Below are 21,306 nucleotides of genomic sequence, written 5' to 3'. Positions count from 1 at the left end.
AAGGAATATAAAACTTAAATATTTATTTCGCTTCCGCACTTTAATTATCATTCATTTTTTTTTAAATATTTTCAGAGTCGTTACAATTATTTAAAAATAAAGTGAATTATTAATTTACCATAAATATATATAATGAAATTAATTACCAAGTGAAATGATAATTGACTAATACTTGGTTAATAATAAAATTATACCCTTTTTGTTATTATTAATTTATTGGTTTAATTCATTTAAGTAAAGACATTTTTTAAAAAAAATATCTAAATATAACCTAATAAATTTAATTTTTTATTAAAAAAAAATATTAAAAAATATTAAAAATTAAATTATAATAAATTTCCAACATTAAAATTAACTTAATTGCTACGTCCTAAAAAGGACTAATAAATACATCTCACTTTATTTACCAAGAAAGCTAATGGGTAAAGTCAAAAATTGGGAAATGACCTAAATTGGGCCTGCAATAGGCCCATTACCAGCTACTGCAAGTTGATTTTCCATCAAACATTTGTTACATCTTTACCACTACTAACTCTTAGTCAAATTTCTACTCAAATCTCCAAAATAAAATTTATAAGAACCCAATTATTTATTGAAAATAAACTTCAAGGGTTAAGCAAATTCGACTAGCTTAGAAACATGATAGCACTAGAATATACTCGAAAAAAGAATGACTCTTCGGGTAAAAATGAGATAATCCATCAGTAAAAGGGTTATCAATTTATAGTCCATTCTAGAGTTTTATTTTTCTTAAAACTTTTTTCGGAAATCTTCTAGTCTTAACGTCGATAACCTACTCTTGGTCATATATGCTACGGAAGGAATTAATATCGGAACCCTTGCTATCAATTAATCCAAACTTGTCAATCCGTTTCTGGAAAATCATGTGAGATAGAGAGTCACTTAAATCTCAGAGTTGGGTTATCGCAAAGTAAAGCAAATATTACTCGGCGTTCTAAGTCAGTTTTGGCAAGTATTAAGTCAAGAGTAGAACCTTAAGAATTATACAAGGGAAATAGGGCAATAAGAATCCCAAACTAGGCAAAAGCCTACCTTCCAAAACATCTCATTACTGAGGAGGTTAGAGCAGATGTTAAGAATCTCATCCCCGCAGATCCACCAGGAAAGTAGGATATGGCATAGTATGCAAGCGCAACAACCTGCCATAGTGGTTTCAGGACAAAGCAATGTCAGTACAGATTTGTAGTATTAATTATTTGCCTTGAGGAAACCAAGTCATCATATAGTGATGGAAAAGATGTTATTTTTGAAATTTTTTGAATAAAAGAAGATTTTCTTTTGGAATAGTTATCATGATTTTGTGTTTTTAGTTTATTTAAGTTATTTAGATGTATTTAAATGTTATAATATTTTAGTTTCCTACTTATATTTAAAGTGTTAAAGAATTAGAAATCTGTTAGATTTTCTCTTTTATAATTTTCTTTTCTGAGTATGATCAATGCCTATATCAAGTGATGTAGGATAAATAGGATTGATCTATCCAACTAGGACTTCAGAGTTAAAAAAATAAAGAACCTAGACATCGGACCTAGGTTCCTTGAGCATCATATCTAACAAGTCCTAAGCATTATAATTAAGAATCTAATTGCATCACAAAACCAGAAAAATGAAGAACTTTCAAAATATATTATTGAAAACTTGAATGTCCTAAGAAGTTAAATTACAAGGTATTTATAATAATCTCTGAGCAATCTTTACTAAAGTGAATTAAAATAAGAAATAGTAAACTGGTAAAATCACGAGTACCAATTCTAATAAGAATAAAAAACTAATTCTAATAATATTATGAATATTAATAAGATAAGAAATCCTAAATTATTAAAATTATAATAATACTTCTAAATAATATAATAATAGACTCCTACATGGATAATTATTTTATATTTTATATAATCATAATTGCTACTTTATTTAGGAATGTGTTAACTCATTCTGCATCATAACGCCCAGTAGCTATTGACAATACCCAGATGATGATGAGTTAAGAATTTCTTTGTTAGGATTTCTTTGTTCTCTCTCCTTCTGTTCATTCGTTTGGTTGTCATTCTGTCTAACCAATTCCATTCAATCTGTTTTTTCCATTATTTCTTTCCTTCCGCATATCTCAATTCTTATTTTTCCACCTAATCTTTTTTTACTAAACCATCCACGGAACAAGTTAGTATGTGTTCTGCATCATATGGTCACCACCATTACAAGGCATACATATCTTGGTTTTTGTGTCAAGAAAAATAGCTCATCTACTTCAAGGGATTCACAGTTTTACAACATAAAAGAAAACCTATGTGGAACAAAAGCAAAGCAAGTTTCACATTTTGTACCTGTAACACGGAGAAGAGTACAGAGAGTACGTAGCTGTGAAGCACCATCGAAACGTATATTGTACCCCCCATACAGCCTATGAATCCCAAAGTAAGTGGAAGCCTCTGCATGAAAGGCCCAATGAGAAATACAAAAATGAAGAAAAGATTTGACAGTAATATCAAATTGGTTAACGTCATTGGTCACACCATTAAAAGATCTTAGGTACAATTTTTTTCAAACAATACAATTAGAGCTAGTGGATTCTTCAGATTGCTTATAAATAACTCTAGAGAACTCTGTTAAAAAATCTACATGTTTTGTAAGAAACAAGTCGGGTCCTTATTAGATGCTGATAACTAAACGCAACATATTCCTAAACTTTACAAAATATTCCTAACTTTTAATAGCTGCTAATTTTTTGTCTCCATTGATTTATTTTTTACCTTTCTATATGTAATTTTTTATTCTCAAATTAGCTACTTTTAAGTAACTGAGAATACATTTTTTTAAACCTAAAATATCCTACTAGATGGGTATGGTAGTGGTACCTCTTTTGACGTCATGTGAGCTAGTTGAGTCTGAGGACCCCTGAGAGCAAAGAATGATCCAATGATAAAACCACATCCAAGGGTAAAGCAGATAGCAAATTTCTGGGGCATAAGCACCATGATTGGAAGGAACATGGTAAATGCGATGAAGATGAAGAACACACCAGTTGCCAGTAGTAAACCAAAATACATTAGCGCTTTTCCTGAAGGAACACTGCTAGTGGCAGACTGCAAGTTCCCTGGTAAATCCCTCACTCCTTTGGAAACCCTGAAATGGTAAGGAACCAATGATTAACATGAGAAAACAACTTCAAACTTTCAGACGAGTAAAATGTGCCTGCAATTTTAGCTATTAGGGGGAAATCATCCAATTTAGAATCTGCAGAGAGAAAAAAGAACATAATCTTTACTCGAAATCTATCATGCTTATCAACAGATTATTTTAGAAGTCTCACTGACATGCTTATCAACAGATTATTTTAGAAGTCTCACTGACCTAGAACACAAGTATACAAGACGAACATGATTTTCCACAAAGGAGGAAGGACTCACACAATATCATAAGCATAATTGTCAGCAATTGGGATAGAAATCATTCAAACAGAGAAGAATGAAGATATGAGTTTGCCTTAATAATGACTCATGTGAGTTTACATTGCCAATATTTCCAGCATAGAGCCAAAGAGTGTCCCATATATATAGAAAACATATACGAAAATGAAGGCCACCATAGCAAGTTTCACAAATTAAGATATACTGCTAACTATTCCCATGGATAAGCACAAACAAAAACATGCCAACAATCAAAATCAGCAATTCAAAAATAAATAAACATACATAATTTTGCACAGCTAAGAAACTGTAGGATGGAGGATTAACTTGCATTACAGCACATATAAATTAAATATCCTAACAACTCAAATCCCATGAAGCTCAGAATGCGTAAAATCAAGCTCAACAGTCAATCAAAACCTACAAAATCAAACTCAACGGTTTAGTGAAATTAACAAGACTTTAGTTCCCATTATAATATGATCCAACACCTATTATCAAATTCATCAATATAGTTAACAAAAGTTAAAACCAGCAAACAAAATTTCCTTATAACTATTGACTACAATAATGTACTCATGCACTCAACTTTATCCTTCTCATCAAAAGCCAGTGTACACTAGACCTCTGTGCTAAATAACATTTGAAACCAACTATATACGCATCTTTGCTGATAAATTTTTCTCCTTCCCGCATAAACTAAAAATCCCCAAGTCCTTTTTCTCATTAATTTGAAAAACCAAATACCTATAACTAAATTCACCTAAATGTGCAAACAGTGTGATACTCCAGTCAAATTTATTTGCAGTTATGTTAACCCAAAGAACACCATCAATCAAATGCATCCAAAAATTCAGAATCCACGTACCCATTATCAAATACATTAACATATACGCTTAGAAAGAGCATAATTGCAATCAGATTCATATATATACAGCGTTTCTAAAGATCTGTAAACCCAGATCCATTATCTGATTTACCTGCAGATACCAATAGAATTAAAAAATAAAAAAGCTGCTTACACGTTGAAGGTTCCAGAGACGGTATCATTGGCGGACCTAACCGCAGCTTCCAGATCGAACCCAAAGCCACTCCCACTCTCATCTGCATCTCTAGAAGCTGCATATGAATTCCAATCTGCCAAAAGGGATGACCCAGTTTGTGGCTGCTGCTGATCTTCACTACCACTGCTGCCCATAGAAAACCATCCTTGCGCCATTTTCTGCACTGTTTTCTCCGAAAATAAACAATTCCCCGCTTATCCTGATCTTGCGGGTAATTTTCTCTTTTTCTTTATGCCTCTTGTTTGATTGAAAATATATATCAGCGGCAGGCAACGTTAGCCTGGTTTCTCTCTGTCGGAGATCCTGTCGTTTCGCTTGGGAACGAAGGGAAACTAGTTTGCTGGCAGGGCCGAAGTGGGAGTGGTAGTGGTACTGGTATTGGTCGGTGTACCCAAAAAAACGGTGCCGTTTCGCTTCTTCTTGAGGGGAAATTTGGAGAACGATGTGATGATTGGATGCAAGTACTGTAGGCAGATCAAGTTACAGAAATTAGATTTTTATTCCCTACGGATTATAATTTTAAAATTTTTAATTAATTATACAGTTAATATAATTTTTTATTATTTTAAAATTTGTATAACTTTTACTCATATTTAATCCTGTTAAGTATTTAGTTTAATAAAATTTTAGATTAGATAGATAATTTAGTTTTTAATGTGAATAAATGGTATATCCTTTTAAAATATATAATAACTAAAATTACTTAACCTTGCCTAATCATTATATTAATTTGGATAAATTATAATCAAATCTATCTCATAGGAAACAAATTCAATTTTAATATAAAATGAATTGCAATTCAAATAAAAATTTATCAAATTATATAATATATATATATATATATTATAATCTAAATAAATTTAAAAAATTAAAGCAGGAATAACAAACAAAAAATAAGTCAGGATAAGATTTTAATTAATTTTAAACTAAACTCTAATCGGTTCGAATTTAGAAATAAAAACTTCATGTAAACTCAATATGATTATATACATAATACATTTTTTTAGATTTAATTAGATATATAATATAGACCAAGATGTATTTAATAGGATCTACTAGAAAACTCAGTTTGGATCAAGAACATAGTAGATTCGGTAAATTTTACTAAACTTACCGCGAACTCGGCATGTTGTCATCCTTCAGCAAATTACTTACTCACCAACCAATTCTACCATTCATAAACATTCCACATATTGTAAGAGATGTGATTTGGGGCAATTGAATGCTTGATCTGTGTAGAAAAAATTGGCTTCACCATCATCACCTCTAAACAAAAGCCTATTCATTTGAAACCAAGAGGCTTTTTCTTCTTCTAATTTTGTTGTAAATTGTCTAAGACATGGTTCAAATCTGGATTACCTCTATATAGCAGATTTGAATTTGTAGTAAAATCAAATCATACTGTTAGGTTCAAATGAAAAAGAAAATATACATTTTTATTCCGCTGAAAATGAATCTGGACATAAATATAATCTTCAACTAAATTGGAAAAAATTCTGAATTACAGTTATAGCAGAAACGTTTCGGAATCAATTTAAAAACCTCGTTTAAGCTCAAAGTATCCGCAAGAGCTGTACCTCAAATACCAAAGGTTCGTTGGCATGAGAGAAGAGGCTACGACGAGGGCCAAACTGCAACCAAACAACTACCAAGTATTATGATCTTATACGTATCATTAACAAATAAAGGAAAGGTAACAAGGAATAAAGTGCGTAAGATGAGGAAAGTTCAGGTGCTAGGGGGTTAAGCGCGAAACCTCTTCAGGGACTGGCTTCAAGTTCTCGTTTACATATCCCACAGACGGAGGTATCAGAGCTCTACGTTTTCCTGGAAATAAGTCATGCAATCCGTAAACTCTATTTCGTGATTAAAAATAATAATAATAAACAATCAGATCAAAACAGAAAAATAAGGACAAAAAGAAAAAAAATTACTGGGTTCAGTCAGATTACCTATTCTAGGGAAATAGATTTGATTACAAGAACAAGTTCTAAATATTACAATGTATATTTCTCTCTAAAATTATAGCACCAATACACTCCAATTTCTAAACAACAATAATCTTGAGAGTAGAATACATATATACCAGAGTTCCAATTAAAAAAAAATTAATTGAAACGTACCACTCCCAGAATAGCAATAATCTCACGTGACTTGTCCGATCACCAACAGAGGCAGATCATATTCACAAGACAATTACAAAAATGAGCTCAATTCTTGTATGTTAAGGGATACAGTTTTTCTATCCCTATCCAAAGAGGATAGAGGCTAAGAAGCCCCTTGATTAACTCATTATATGCTATTGTGCGACTGAATAAAACTATAATGCAATAAAATTGAAGCACATCTCATGTGAATAGAAGAAGAAGGGAGCAGCCGGAAGGATGAAGAGATTTAATGCATGCAGATATAAAATCCTAGAAACCATTTTCCTTTCTCAACGATGTATCTAGCTTCCAAGTGACTCCTTATATACTATCATGGCTATTTGATATGAAATGATGAAGATCACAGAATAATAATTAACGCTCTTTAAATCCCCATTTACAAGAATGACAACAGTAGCAGGTAGAAACATAGTAGAAATTCACGGAAAATTATGCAGTGTTTAATAAAGGAGAAAATAAATGGGTCAACCACAACCATGATATGCATAGCCTTACCTCCAATCCTCATGCCAACCAACACCTCCTTCAGGCCTTTTATAATCTGTGAAATGAAAACAACTACTTGGTTGAAGGTATATCTGAGCTAATTCGAAACTTTTTCAGCAGAATGGAAATCATTTTCCAAAAGCGGAAGCATTTTTTATATTGACAAAATCTTCAATTCATCCTTATGCAGCAAACATGATTGTTAATATAAGCAACTACTGTAAACATTTAAAAGAAGAATACACATGAAAAATAAGATGAGCAACCCTTTGATATAATTTATGACAAGTCACAATTTCCTCAAACTGCCAGAAGCTACAAACGGAGCTTTCAGATTTCAGTATGTTAATCTAAAAAGGAAACATGAACGTACTTGGTTCTCATCCAAAGGGAGTATGACAGGTGAGCTTTCTCCACTAAACTGATCCACAGTGCTGTCACTCAAAACAAAACGAGGTTTCAAAGATGGTCCAGAAAGCAGAGAAGAAGAATGTCATTTAAGCATAGGCAGCACTAATTGTTTGTGGAAACAAGAAATACATCCAATAAATTAGCACCTTTTAAACTACATGATAATGTACAGAGTTACCTGTGAACAAAATATCCATTTGCGCGTCTGCATACATAATTCACTTCAACCAAGTCTCCTTCACGAGCTTCACGTCCTTCCCCTTCGATAACCTCTAGAGATAAAACTCAAATGTTTAGTTTAAAATTAAGAGCCCATGAAGATATTCATAAGCAAATTTTCTCCTGGAAAAAAAAAAGCATTCAAATTTTAGCACTGTAGTAACCACTTGTGATTACATTGACAGTTCATACTCCTTTTAGGTAAGCACTAAAAGATCATCTTGTAATGTTCTTGTAAACCAATATGAGTCCATTCAGAATACATTATTGAAAGATTACCATTTATAACTCCGACAGACCTCCAAGATGGCTAACTATCTCTGGAAACATGCATGGCATACAAGAACATATGGATTTAATGTTAAGGTCCATTAGACCAGAAGAAGGCAAATGCTTTTTAAGACATGATTGCTGACATACCGAAAAGGATGTAACAGGGGTTTAAATAATGGAGGTCTATAGAAAAAGCTTTATAGAAGAGAATAATAAAATTAAAAGTGGTTCATCACTTGGCTGCATCAGAAAGGAATACAGATTTTCACTCATGAAATAACTGCATTGTTATGATATGATGTCGGACATTTTAGATTTAACATAATTGGGGGTTTCAGTTAAAACTAGGAATTCTTAGATACCACATAAAAATTGGAATTTAAGCTTTGATGACTAAAAAAATAATTAAAGAATTAATTAAAAGTCACGTTTAAGGTCCCTTAAGCATCACACATTTAAGGTGGGTGTTCCGAAAATTAGACCAAATTCTGTCATACAATTAGCATCACACAATCATATAGAACAATTTTGTTCTGAAAATTAGACCAAATTCTATTTAGAAATTCTCTATATTTATATCAAATAATGGTTTATCCATAATTAGGACTAGAGAAGTATTTACAGGAGTTTAGTTTAATCCTAATCTAAATATGACTAGTGGATCATAAACTTAAAAGAATTTAAAATATAAATAAAACCATAGACAGGCAAAAGTTCTCATCCTTTTTATTTTTCTTTTTAAATAAAAAGTATGGTATGTATTGTTAATACATAAGCACCAATGAGGTGTCAACCCTATGCAAAAATATTTACATGTTAATTAGGATATCAATACGGTCCCTAAAATCCTCCATAAAATAAAGAGGATGATCCATAAACAAAAAACCAAAGATCTGTAACCATCTATTTGTAACCCTATTAAAATCATTTTCCACTCTTTCAAAAGTTCTCTTATTCTTTTCTTTCCGCACCACTCAAAATATAGCAAGGAAAATAAAACCATATGTTTCTTTCCATTACTAATACCCTTCTAAACCCAAATCTCATCATTTACGCACCAGCCACCACCCAACTAATCCCCAGTAACCCTTATGCCATGGTCCATAACTTATACGCAAACAGGCACCAAAGCAAGAAGTGATTACAAGACTCCCTCTCCCCCTTGCATAGAAAACAATTATTCACCATAATTTTTTCCCTTCTCATTAACTTGTCAATAATAAGAATATACTTATGCCCTGCTCCCATGCGAAGAAAGCAACTCCCAGTGAAGCATTCACCTTCTAAATTTGTTAGAAAGCAAAATTGGTCTCTATGGTATCATTCTTAACCAAACAATTAAAGAAAGACCTAACCGAAAAGGTCCCCATGATATTCAGGCTCTAGACTGGTAGGTCATTACTCCCATTTGTTGAAGCAACTGAGAATGTACTTAGGAGAGACTCATACTCATTAATTTTCTAATCATTGAGGTTTCTCATCACATCCACATATCACTCCCTTTGCTCCTCAATATCTCTAAGTAACTCATGGACCATGAATATCCTTGTGCTGCGCAACAACGAAAATACAGAAAAACTAATCTCTAAGAGCTCCCCCTCTAAGCCAAGGGTCCTTTCAAAAACTAATTTTGTCCATGTTGAGTTTGTTATTTGATTTAGTCAAGTTTGTTAATAAGTCCTATTCTATAGGAAGTAGTTTCGTATTTTGTTCTAATCTATTAGCTATCTTATTGGGTTGTTAGTAAGTTAACGTTTAAAAGTTCATTTCTGTGTAACAAGGCTATATAAAGGCCTGTAGTTTCCTTTAATATAACAACTTTTACAAATCATATGAGTGTTTCTTTACATTTGGTATCAGAGCCATATAACAGGGCCTGATTGTGAGTGTTTGTGTGAATAGAAAAACTGCAGATTTTTCTATTGAGTAAATAGAGTCAAATAATATGGCAGAAGGCAGTAGCAGTGGATTTGTACAACCGGCCATTCCCAAATTTGATGGCCATTATGATCATTGGGCGATGATGATGGAGAATTTTCTTCGTTCAAAAGAATATTGGGATCTCATTGAGAATGGGATATCAGGGGAATCAAATCAGCAGACTGAAAAGTTGAAAGATTTAAAGGCAAAGAATTACCTTTTTCAAGCCATTGATCGAACTATTCTGGAAACTATTCTCAACAAGGACACCTCAAAGAGCATCTGGGACTCAATGAAACAAAAATACAAAGGCTCCAACAAGGTGAAGAGGGCACAATTGCAAGAACTTCGGAAAGACTTTGAAACACTCCGCATGAAGGAAGGCGAAACTGTTGACAACTTGTTTGCTCGTACTCTCACTATAGCTAATAAAATGAAAGCTCATGGTGAGACAATGAGTCAAACAATTATCATTGAGAAAATCTTGAGGTCCATGACCTCAAAATTTGATTATGTGGTATGCTCTATCGAAGAATCCAATGATTTGGATACAATGACGATTGATGAATTGCAAAGCAGCTTGTTAGTTCATGAACAAAGAATGAATGGCCATCGTGAAGAGGAGCAGGCTCTTAAGGTCAGTCATGAGTACAGTTACAGAGGTAGAGGTCGAGATCGTGGCTCATTCAGAGGAAGATGTCGAGGAAGAGGTCGTGGTGCCCAACAATTCAACAAAGCTACTGTTGAGTGTTTTAATTGTCACAATTTAGGACATTTCCAATATGAATGTCCTCAAAGGGATATTGGAGCCAACTATGCCGAACTAAATGAAGAAGAAGAGCTGTTATTGATGTCGTATGTTGAGCTTAACCAAGCACAAAGAGAAGAGATTTGGTTCCTTGACTCCGGTTGTAGCAATCACATGAGTGGGAATAAAGAATGGTTCTCCGATTTGGATGTCCACTTCAGGCAAACCGTGAAGCTAGGGGATAATTCAAGGATGTCAGTTATGGGGAAGGGAAATATTCGGATGCAAGTCAAAGGAATCACTCAGGTAATATCTGAAGTTTATTACATACCTGAGCTGAAAAATAACTTGTTGAGTATGGGGCAGCTGCAAGAAAAAGGTGTGTCAATTTTAATTCAGCATGGAAAATGCAAAGTCTTTCATCCTAGTAAGGGCCTGATTATTGAGTCTGAAATGAGTGCAAACAGAATGTTTGTTTTGCTTGCAAACATGAAACCTGAAGTTACTACTTGTTTTCAAGCAGTAACAGAAGATGAGAATTATTTGTGGCACCGCAGGTTTGGGCATTTAAGCTTCAAAGGCTTGAAAACTCTTCAAAACAAAAGGATGGTGAATGGTTTGCCTTCACTCACAGAACCTCAAAAGCTGTGCATTACCTGTTTAGCCGGAAAACAACACAAGGAAGCTATTCCAAAAAGAAGTCTGTGGAGGGCAACACAAAAACTTCAGTTGGTGCACGCTGATATATGTGGTCCTATCAAACCTACATCAAATAGTAATAAGAGGTATTTCCTAAGTTTTATTGATGATTTCAGCCGTAAAACTTGGATTTATTTCTTAGATGAAAAATCGGAGGCTCTTACTGTTTTTAAAAGATTCAAGGCTCATGTTGAAAAGGAAGCAGATGTTTTCCTTAAATGTTTAAGGACTGATAGAGGTGGTGAGTTCACCTCGATTGATTTTGAGGCATTTTGTGTCCTAAATTGTGACAATTAAAACACTCAACAGTAGCTTTGTTGAATTGTTGGGCACCACGACCTCTTCCTCGACATCTTCCTCTGAATGTCCTCAAAGGGATATTGGAGCCAACTATGCCGAACTAAATGAAGAAGAAGAGCTGTTATTGATGTCGTATGTTGAGCTTAACCAAGCACAAAGAGAAGAGATTTGGTTCCTTGACTCCGGTTGTAGCAATCACATGAGTGGGAATAAAGAATGGTTCTCCGATTTGGATGTCCACTTCAGGCAAACCGTGAAGCTAGGGGATAATTCAAGGATGTCAGTTATGGGGAAGGGAAATATTCGGATGCAAGTCAAAGGAATCACTCAGGTAATATCTGAAGTTTATTACATACCTGAGCTGAAAAATAACTTGTTGAGTATGGGGCAGCTGCAAGAAAAAGGTGTGTCAATTTTAATTCAGCATGGAAAATGCAAAGTCTTTCATCCTAGTAAGGGCCTGATTATTGAGTCTGAAATGAGTGCAAACAGAATGTTTGTTTTGCTTGCAAACATGAAACCTGAAGTTACTACTTGTTTTCAAGCAGTAACAGAAATGAGAATTATTTGTGGCACCGCAGGTTTGGGCATTTAAGCTTCAAAGGCTTGAAAACTCTTCAAAACAAAAGGATGGTGAATGGTTTGCCTTCACTCACAGAACCTCAAAAGCTGTGCATTACCTGTTTAGCCGGAAAACAACACAAGGAAGCTATTCCAAAAAGAAGTCTGTGGAGGGCAACACAAAAACTTCAGTTGGTGCACGCTGATATATGTGGTCCTATCAAACCTACATCAAATAGTAATAAGAGGTATTTCCTAAGTTTTATTGATGATTTCAGCCGTAAAACTTGGATTTATTTCTTAGATGAAAAATCGGAGGCTCTTACTGTTTTTAAAAGATTCAAGGCTCATGTTGAAAAGGAAGCAGATGTTTTCCTTAAATGTTTAAGGACTGATAGAGGTGGTGAGTTCACCTCGATTGATTTTGAGGCATTTTGCAAGGAAAATGGCATATCCAGGCAATTGACAGCAGCTTATACTCCTCAGCAAAACGGAGTTGCAGAAAGGAAGAATAGGACTGTGATGAACATGGTGCGATGTATACTAACAGAGAAGCAAGTTCCAAAGATCTTTTGGCCAGAAGCAGCTAAGTGGTGTGTGCACGTCCTCAACAGGTGTCCTACCTTAGCCGTGAAAGATCGAACTCCGGAGGAAGCATGGAGTGGTGTGAAGCCTACTGTACAACATTTCAGAGTTTTTGGTTGCTTGGCCCATGTGCATGTACCTGACCAGAAGAGAATCAAGTTAGATGATAAAAGCTTCAAATGTGTTTTGTTGGGAGTAAGTGATGAGTCGAAGGCTTATCGGTTGTATGATCCCATTTCTAAAAAGATAGTTGTTAGCAAGGATGTCATTTTTGAGGAGAATGAAAAATGGAATTGGAATATGAGCAAAGAGGAAAAGGCCTTGGATTTGCTGGATTGGGGAGATATTGAGGAAGGAGATGCAGTAGAAAATGGAACACCTGGGGTAGAGGAGAACAGAATAACACAAGCTGATTCAAGTAGCACAAGCTTATCATCTCTTAATCAAGCAACTGGTTCATGTAGCAGTACACCGTCATCTAACGACACAGATGATGGGAACTCTCAGAGTCAAGTTCAAGGGAGGGAAAGACGAGCTCCACACTGGATGCAAAATTACGAAAGTGGAGAAGGTTTATCGGAAGAAGAAGAAGATTTGAGCGCCATGACAGTATTGATAGAAGGTGATCCTATTACCTTTGAGGAAGCAGTAAAAAGTAAGAAATGGAGAGATGCCATGAATTCAAAAATTGCAGCTATTGAACGGAACAAAACGTGGAACTTGACTGACTTGCCTGAAGGAGTGAAACCGATTGGAGTTAAATGGGTTTTTAAAACAAAACTCAATGAAAATGGTGCTATCAACAAGTACAAAGCTAGACTTGTAGCAAAAGGATATGCACAGCAATATGGTTTTGATTATACAGAAGTTTATGCTCCAGTGGCAAGATTAGATACCATAAGGTTGATAATCGCCATAGCAGCTCGAGAAGGTTGGAACATATTTCAGCTTGATGTGAAAAGTGCATTCCTACATGGGGAGCTTAATGAGGAAGTGTATGTCCTGCAGCCTCAAGGATATGAGAAGAAAGGCGAGGAAGACAAGGTTTATAAGCTGAATAAAGCCTTGTACGGTCTTAAGCAAGCTCCGCGAGCTTGGTACAACAAAATTGAAGCTCATTTTGTCAAGGAAGGTTTTGATAAGTGTCATCACGAGCACACCTTATTCACAAAGACAACGGGAGGAGGTAAACTCTTAATCGTCAGTCTTTATGTTGATGATTTAATATTTACTGGTAATGACAGCAACTTGTGCGAAGAATTTAAGAAGTCAATGATGATAGAATTTGATATGACTGATTTGGGTAAAATGAGATACTTTTTGGGGATTGAAGTGCTGCAACATTCTGATGGGATTTATATTTGTCAAAGAAAATATGCTCATGAAGTGCTAGAAAGATTTGGCATGGACAGAAGCAACTTTGTGAAGAACCCAATAGTTCCTGGCTGCAAGTTGTCAAAAGATGAGAAGGGAACTGAAGTTGATTCAAGTTTGTTCAAACAAGTGGTTGGCAGTCTCATGTATTTAACAGCCACCAGACCAGATTTAATGTACGGAGTAAGTCTTATCAGTAGATTCATGTCATGTCCTACCGAGCAACATTGGTTGGCTGCAAAGCGAATGCTGAGGTATTTAAAAGGCACAACTGATCTTGGAATTCTTTATAAGAAAGGAAGAAACAAGCAGCTCACAGGTTATTCGGACAGTGATTTTGCTGGAGATTTGAATGATCGAAAAAGTACGACAGGATATGTATTCATGCTTAGTTCTGGAGCTGTGTCATGGTCATCAAAGAAACAACCTGTGGTTAGTTTATCTTCCACCGAAGCTGAATATATTGCAGCTGCTTCATGTGCCTGTCAATGTATTTGGTTAAGAAGAATTTTGGCAAAACTTGGGTTCATACAGGAACAATCTACTATAATTTTATGTGATAACAGTTCAACTATAAAACTGTCAAAGAATCCTGTTCTTCATGGAAGAAGCAAACATATTGACATCAGGTTCCATTTTCTTCGTGAATTAGTTCGAGATGGGGTGGTGGATCTAAGGCATTGTAATACCCAAGACCAAGCTGCTGATATTCTAACAAAACCACTCAAATTGGAAGTATTTTTAAAGCTTCGTAAGTTGCTGGGCATCTGTGAAGTTCCTACTTTAAACTGAATGTACATACAGTTTAAGGGAGGGAATGTTGAGTTTGTTATTTGATTTAGTCAAGTTTGTTAATAAGTCCTATTCTATAGGAAGTAGTTTCGTATTTTGTTCTAATCTATTAGCTATCTTATTGGGTTGTTAGTAAGTTAACGTTTAAAAGTTCATTTCTGTGTAACAAGGCTATATAAAGGCCTGTAGTTTCCTTTAATAAAACAACTTTTTACAAATCATATGTTTAAGGACTGATAGAGGTGGTGAGTTCACCTCGATTGATTTTGAGGCATTTTGCAAGGAAAATGGCATATCCAGGCAATTGACAGCAGCTTATACTCCTCAGCAAAACGGAGTTGCAGAAAGGAAGAATAGGACTGTGATGAACATGGTGCGATGTATACTAACAGAGAAGCAAGTTCCAAAGATCTTTTGGCCAGAAGCAGCTAAGTGGTGTGTGCACGTCCTCAACAGGTGTCCTACCTTAGCCGTGAAAGATCGAACTCCGGAGGAAGCATGGAGTGGTGTGAAGCCTACTGTACAACATTTCAGAGTTTTTGGTTGCTTGGCCCATGTGCATGTACCTGACCAGAAGAGAATCAAGTTAGATGATAAAAGCTTCAAATGTGTTTTGTTGGGAGTAAGTGATGAGTCGAAGGCTTATCGGTTGTATGATCCCATTTCTAAAAAGATAGTTGTTAGCAAGGATGTCATTTTTGAGGAGAATGAAAAATGGAATTGGAATATGAGCAAAGAGGAAAAGGCCTTGGATTTGCTGGATTGGGGAGATATTGAGGAAGGAGATGCAGTAGAAAATGGAACACCTGGGGTAGAGGAGAACAGAATAACACAAGCTGATTCAAGTGGCACAAGCTTATCATCTCTTAATCAAGCAACTGGTTCATGTAGCAGTACACCGTCATCTAACGACACAGATGATGGGAACTCTCAGAGTCAAGTTCAAGGGAGGGAAAGACGAGCTCCACACTGGATGCAAAATTACGAAAGTGGAGAAGGTTTATCGGAAGAAGAAGAAGATTTGAGCGCCATGACAGTATTGATAGAAGGTGATCCTATTACCTTTGAGGAAGCAGTAAAAAGTAAGAAATGGAGAGATGCCATGAATTCAAAAATTGCAGCTATTGAACGGAACAAAACGTGGAACTTGACTGACTTGCCTGAAGGAGTGAAACCGATTGGAGTTAAATGGGTTTTTAAAACAAAACTCAATGAAAATGGTGCTATCAACAAGTACAAAGCTAGACTTGTAGCAAAAGGATATGCACAGCAATATGGTTTTGATTATACAGAAGTTTATGCTCCAGTGGCAAGATTAGATACCATAAGGTTGATAATCGCCATAGCAGCTCGAGAAGGTTGGAACATATTTCAGCTTGATGTGAAAAGTGCATTCCTACATGGGGAGCTTAATGAGGAAGTGTATGTCCTGCAGCCTCAAGGATATGAGAAGAAAGGCGAGGAAGACAAGGTTTATAAGCTGAATAAAGCCTTGTACGGTCTTAAGCAAGCTCCGCGAGCTTGGTACAACAAAATTGAAGCTCATTTTGTCAAGGAGGGTTTTGATAAGTGTCATCACGAGCACACCTTATTCACAAAGACAACGGGAGGAGGTAAACTCTTAATCGTCAGTCTTTATGTTGATGATTTAATATTTACTGGTAATGACAGCAACTTGTGCGAAGAATTTAAGAAGTCAATGATGATAGAATTTGATATGACTGATTTGGGTAAAATGAGATACTTTTTGGGGATTGAAGTGCTGCAACATTCTGATGGGATTTATATTTGTCAAAGAAAATATGCTCATGAAGTGCTAGAAAGATTTGGCATGGACAGAAGCAACTTTGTGAAGAACCCAATAGTTCCTGGCTGCAAGTTGTCAAAAGATGAGAAGGGAACTGAAGTTGATTCAAGTTTGTTCAAACAAGTGGTTGGCAGTCTCATGTATTTAACAGCCACCAGACCAGATTTAATGTACGGAGTAAGTCTTATCAGTAGATTCATGTCATGTCCTACCGAGCAACATTGGTTGGCTGCAAAGCGAATGCTGAGGTATTTAAAAGGCACAACTGATCTTGGAATTCTTTATAAGAAAGGAAGAAACAAGCAGCTCACAGGTTACTCGGACAGTGATTTTGCTGGAGATTTGAATGATCGAAAAAGTACGACAGGATATGTATTCATGCTTAGTTCTGGAGCTGTGTCATGGTCATCAAAGAAACAACCTGTGGTTAGTTTATCTTCCACCGAAGCTGAATATATTGCAGCTGCTTCATGTGCCTGTCAATGTATTTGGTTAAGAAGAATTTTGGCAAAACTTGGGTTCATACAGGAACAATCTACTATAATTTTATGTGATAACAGTTCAACTATAAAACTGTCAAAGAATCCTGTTCTTCATGGAAGAAGCAAACATATTGACATCAGGTTCCATTTTCTTCGTGAATTAGTTCGAGATGGGGTGGTGGATCTAAGGCATTGTAATACCCAAGACCAAGCTGCTGATATTCTAACAAAACCACTCAAATTGGAAGTATTTTTAAAGCTTCGTAAGTTGCTGGGCATCTGTGAAGTTCCTACTTTAAACTGAATGTACATACAGTTTAAGGGAGGGAATGTTGAGTTTGTTATTTGATTTAGTCAAGTTTGTTAATAAGTCCTATTCTATAGGAAGTAGTTTCGTATTTTGTTCTAATCTATTAGCTATCTTATTGGGTTGTTAGTAAGTTAACGTTTAAAAGTTCATTTCTGTGTAACAAGGCTATATAAAGGCCTGTAGTTTCCTTTAATATAACAACTTTTACAAATCATATGAGTGTTTCTTTACAGTCCCTACTTTCTACCCTCCACCCGATGTTCCTGAAATTTATTCCCAGCCATGCATATTTCTCCACTCCCCCTTCCATGTATTCCTCCAACTGATGTATTTTATGCAACCTTCTCAGCTCTCTCGAGCCCTTTACTCCATGTTTATTTTTTGCTTTTGCTTTTAGTCTCTCCTCTCACCTTCTCATTCCTTCTTTTCTCTATATCCGTTAAAAGATCCATAGTCTGCTCATTTAAACTGTCAAAAGAGATCCCTAAATGCTACTGATTTCTGATATTCTGGAGCACCCGTTTTGAATTTTCTTCTTCAATCAAGTCCACAATCCTCTCCCCTGCTTCTCCTCCACCATCAGCAACCTCCTCTGCAGCATCCCCATGTCTTCCCTCCTAGGAGTAACTATTACTACCACTTCCTCTACTGGAACCACCGTTACAAATCTGGTGGAATCCTCCCCTACAACCTCCACTGCATCGCAGACCTCCGTAGAAACGATAGTTTCTCTCCCCTTACTGCTGCTCAGAACTTCCTTCTCCCAATCACCACTAGTCTCCCCCACTCCCTGGTCATTCGCTCTGCCATCAAAATCCAAAACCATGTTTTCTTTCACTGTTGAACGACCAAACTCCTGCTTCCAGTCGTGGGTTTCTGCATCTTTCTCTGGGTTACAGGTCTCCATATCCATTTAGCCCATGACTCATCCTTTAACCCATCTCCTAGGCTCGGGCCCCTCTATCCATTTTCCTTTCTCACCGTGAGAAAATGTTTAACCATCAGCCTGTCTTTCCTCTTTAAATTGGGTCCTCCTCGTCAATACTACCCAATCCCTGTCTTGAGAAATGAGTGAATCCTCTTCTCAAACAGCCCTGCAATTGCAAGGGTTCGTGATTCTCTCGCATGCATGGTTCTTCTGCTTCGGCTCTTCACATTCTTTCCGTGTGCTTCCATCCTCAGTACGGTTAGTATTTTTGTAGCTTTGATATCTTAAAGTTCTCATCTAAGCCATATTATTACAATAAATTATAGACCAGTAAGAAATACAATTCCTAATCTACTTAGAAATAACATCTTATCTCTCTCTCTCAAAAAAAAGGCTGAATTTTGTTCAAATTTCAATTTCATGAAATAGAAACATAAATGGTTTTTTTTTAAATCAACAAACATAAATAAAATAAAATTGGGATAGAAATTTTTTGAAAGAAAATAGCAGTCTAATTCCAAGTCAATTCTACATTCAATTCAAAGTATATATTTTTATGATTCATTCCTTAACAGCAGGGATACAAATTCATGGTTGGAACTAAGAAGACAAATAGAATTGATTCATTTATGTATCAATATGCATATTATAACTAATTTTTATGTGCCAGATAATTCACACTTAAAGATCGAATGAGAATAGGGTAGAGTTGAACCAAGCACAATGAAAATTATGTAGAATATTTTCGAGATATACCTTGAATCCTCACACCAGTAGCGAGCTTCAGTATCCTGGACAACTTCAATTTGCAAATACCAATTTCATACGAGAGCTAAAAAAAATCTTTTGGAAGAGATAAATTTTTTATTTTGGTACAGCTTTAGTAAGCAAAGTAAAAAGAAGATATAGAAAACTAACACATACAACATTTTACCGAATCACTTCAGGTTCTTTTGTCTCCAGAACTGGTGCAGCAAAAACAGGATAGACAGATAATGGGATCATGCTGAACCCAACAAACTGCAAAAGAACCCTTCTTGAAAATTTTTTGACAGTTATTGACGGGAATCTATTGCGCAAATTGTTCATCACAGCATTCTTGGATTGCTGACTGTTCCTACTACAGATTTGAGTAAAATTAGTAACAGAATTCAGGGCTTCAGCATTCAAGAAACATAATCTTTTTACAAGAAGGTGGTAGTAATATGAATGAATGAATCACATCAATTCAACAGAAAAACTAAATAACTAACTATATTGAATAATAAAGTAGAGTTACCAACTCACCCAAAAGCTTTAAACGGACAATAAATAGTTTAATTTATTATTTAGTTTTTAAAAAATCATAAATAGGAACCTACAAACTCAGAAGAAGTTTCCTTGTAGATTTATCTCATCAAACGAAGACACTTCTTACAGAAATAGGAATACTTCTTTCCCCACATTTTTTCTTCTCAATTAGTAATAACATGCTTGTAGGTTCTTGGATCCAACACCAGATTCATGACCCATTATGCGCAGACTCAAGGGAATTGGAGTCTGTCCCTCAATTTCAAAACACAAGGATCACAATGGATTTGCTAGTAAACTCAGTCAAAAATCTTTAGTGTGATTCATTTTCCATTCAATTTATAGTTAACTAGTAAATTTAATCTTATGTTACTTTTAACATGACTTGTTAGAACATAACTGGGAGTAATTGAAAGCTGCTCCTAAACATAGATGAGTTTTCATAGTTCATAAATAGAATTGGTACTCTTTAATTTTTTTTAATTAAAAATTTATACATTTATTAACTAGGTGATACATAGTTACCAATCACAATGCAACAAAGACAACCTCCAAATAAGGATACACCCGAGCACATTCCGATTTGAATAAATAACTTCTTACCCAGAGATAGATATATTAACCATTCTACTAAGTACTGGTGTCCTTTAAATTTTATTTTCTTAACTTTTTAATATAACCTTAAAACCACCTAATCCAAGATGCCAACTCATATAATTACTCCATAATTTGTTATGCTTCAGTTATTACTGCCTTATTTTATCATTTTACATTTCTGACTTAAATGCAACAAGTTATTTAACAAAAAAACTTTAATTGAATGTCAGATGAACGAAACGTAACCTAAAACAAAACCTAATTAAACTGCAACGGCTCTTCTACCCTTTCTTTTTACCAAGTAGGCTAGCCACTTTGTCAAATGCTGGGAATGAACCAGAAACTCATGCTCACCCATTCTCAATTGGGAGTAACCACTGAGAGAAAGACTCATTTGTGAAAAAGTCTCATCTACTAAAATTTTCAAACTCTGGCCCTCTCTGAAATTCCATTGCAACTCAGTAAAGAAAGGTTTCTGATAAAACAGACAACATGGATATAGAAAACCCAGATTCTTTTTCAATTTATGCAGCCAAAACCAGGTATTACATCTGATTCTTCTAGACCCCACTACCAATGTCTTGATAAAAATGAAACGACAAGCATCTACCAGAACTTTTTTTCAATCTTTGTGCCTTACTTGCCAATAAAACATACGAAGAGATAAAGTTTACCAGGGAGTTCTTAAAGCCCGAGGGAATTGGAAGAAGACATGAAGGGGAAGAGATTCCATTATCAGGATTCTGGATAGCGGATTGCTTGCTGCTTGCTCTGTAAAGGGTGACGAATAAAAGGCGAGCTCTGGTTCTTTAAACAGTAATCTTCGTATAAATAGAGCAGGTGGAATTCTCTACAAATATACCACAG

General features: G+C 35.3%; 2 protein-coding genes across 4 annotated transcripts; both read right to left on the bottom strand.

The window, feature by feature from the left end:
- Positions 1–824: 824 nt before the first annotated feature.
- On the bottom strand, positions 825–4,644 carry LOC110820712 (Got1/Sft2-like vescicle transport protein family). The gene is made up of 4 exons (XM_088218805.1): positions 4,448–4,644; positions 2,874–3,141; positions 2,343–2,447; positions 825–1,160 (listed from the first exon to the last, which is right to left on the bottom strand). Exons 1-4 carry the CDS (start codon positions 4,642–4,644, stop codon positions 1,050–1,052), a joined length of 681 nt encoding a protein of 226 aa, XP_088074931.1. The 3' UTR covers positions 825–1,049.
- Positions 4,645–4,813: 169 nt separating this feature from the next.
- Positions 4,814–21,270, bottom strand: LOC110820798 (FKBP-like peptidyl-prolyl cis-trans isomerase family protein). 3 transcript variants are annotated; one of them, XM_088218806.1, is made up of 10 exons: positions 21,114–21,270; positions 19,487–19,672; positions 19,309–19,343; positions 7,733–7,826; positions 7,517–7,577; positions 7,153–7,198; positions 6,246–6,316; positions 6,067–6,120; positions 5,604–5,720; positions 4,814–4,953 (listed from the first exon to the last, which is right to left on the bottom strand). In XM_088218806.1, exons 1-9 carry the CDS (start codon positions 21,170–21,172, stop codon positions 5,658–5,660), a joined length of 669 nt encoding a protein of 222 aa, XP_088074932.1. In that variant the 5' UTR covers positions 21,173–21,270; the 3' UTR covers positions 4,814–4,953; positions 5,604–5,657. The 3 variants fall into 3 exon arrangements, with proteins under 3 accessions (XP_088074932.1, XP_088074933.1, XP_021906080.1); XM_088218807.1 differs by lacking the exon at positions 21,114–21,270 and having other exon boundaries at positions 19,477–19,628; XM_022050388.2 differs by lacking the exons at positions 4,814–4,953; positions 5,604–5,720 and having other exon boundaries at positions 5,905–6,120.
- Positions 21,271–21,306: the final 36 nt, after the last annotated feature.

Source organism: Carica papaya, chromosome 4 (genome assembly GCF_054855325.1).
Source record: "Carica papaya isolate Zhongbai chromosome 4, ASM5485532v1, whole genome shotgun sequence".
NCBI classification, from domain to species: domain Eukaryota; kingdom Viridiplantae; phylum Streptophyta; class Magnoliopsida; order Brassicales; family Caricaceae; genus Carica; species Carica papaya.
Note: the sequence above shows the minus strand (reverse complement) of the source record. Positions and strands in the feature narration are given on the sequence as shown.

Coding starts and splice junctions, on each gene's coding strand:
- LOC110820798 (XM_088218806.1), bottom strand. CDS start 21,172: ATGGAATCTCTTCCCCTTCATGTCTTCTTCCAATTCCCTCGGGCTTTA. Junction 19,673..21,113: donor CGGGCTTTAAGAACTCCCTG/GTAAACTTTATC, acceptor TCAAATCTGTAG/TAGGAACAGTCAGCAATCCA. Junction 7,578..7,732: donor AATGGATATTTTGTTCACAG/GTAACTCTGTAC, acceptor TTTGAGTGACAG/CACTGTGGATCAGTTTAGTG.
- LOC110820712 (XM_088218805.1), bottom strand. CDS start 4,644: ATGGCGCAAGGATGGTTTTCTATGGGCAGCAGTGGTAGTGAAGATCAG. Junction 3,142..4,447: donor GTCTCTGGAACCTTCAACGT/GTAAGCAGCTTT, acceptor TTACCATTTCAG/GGTTTCCAAAGGAGTGAGGG. Junction 1,161..2,342: donor TACTCTTCTCCGTGTTACAG/GTACAAAATGTG, acceptor CCACTATGGCAG/GTTGTTGCGCTTGCATACTA.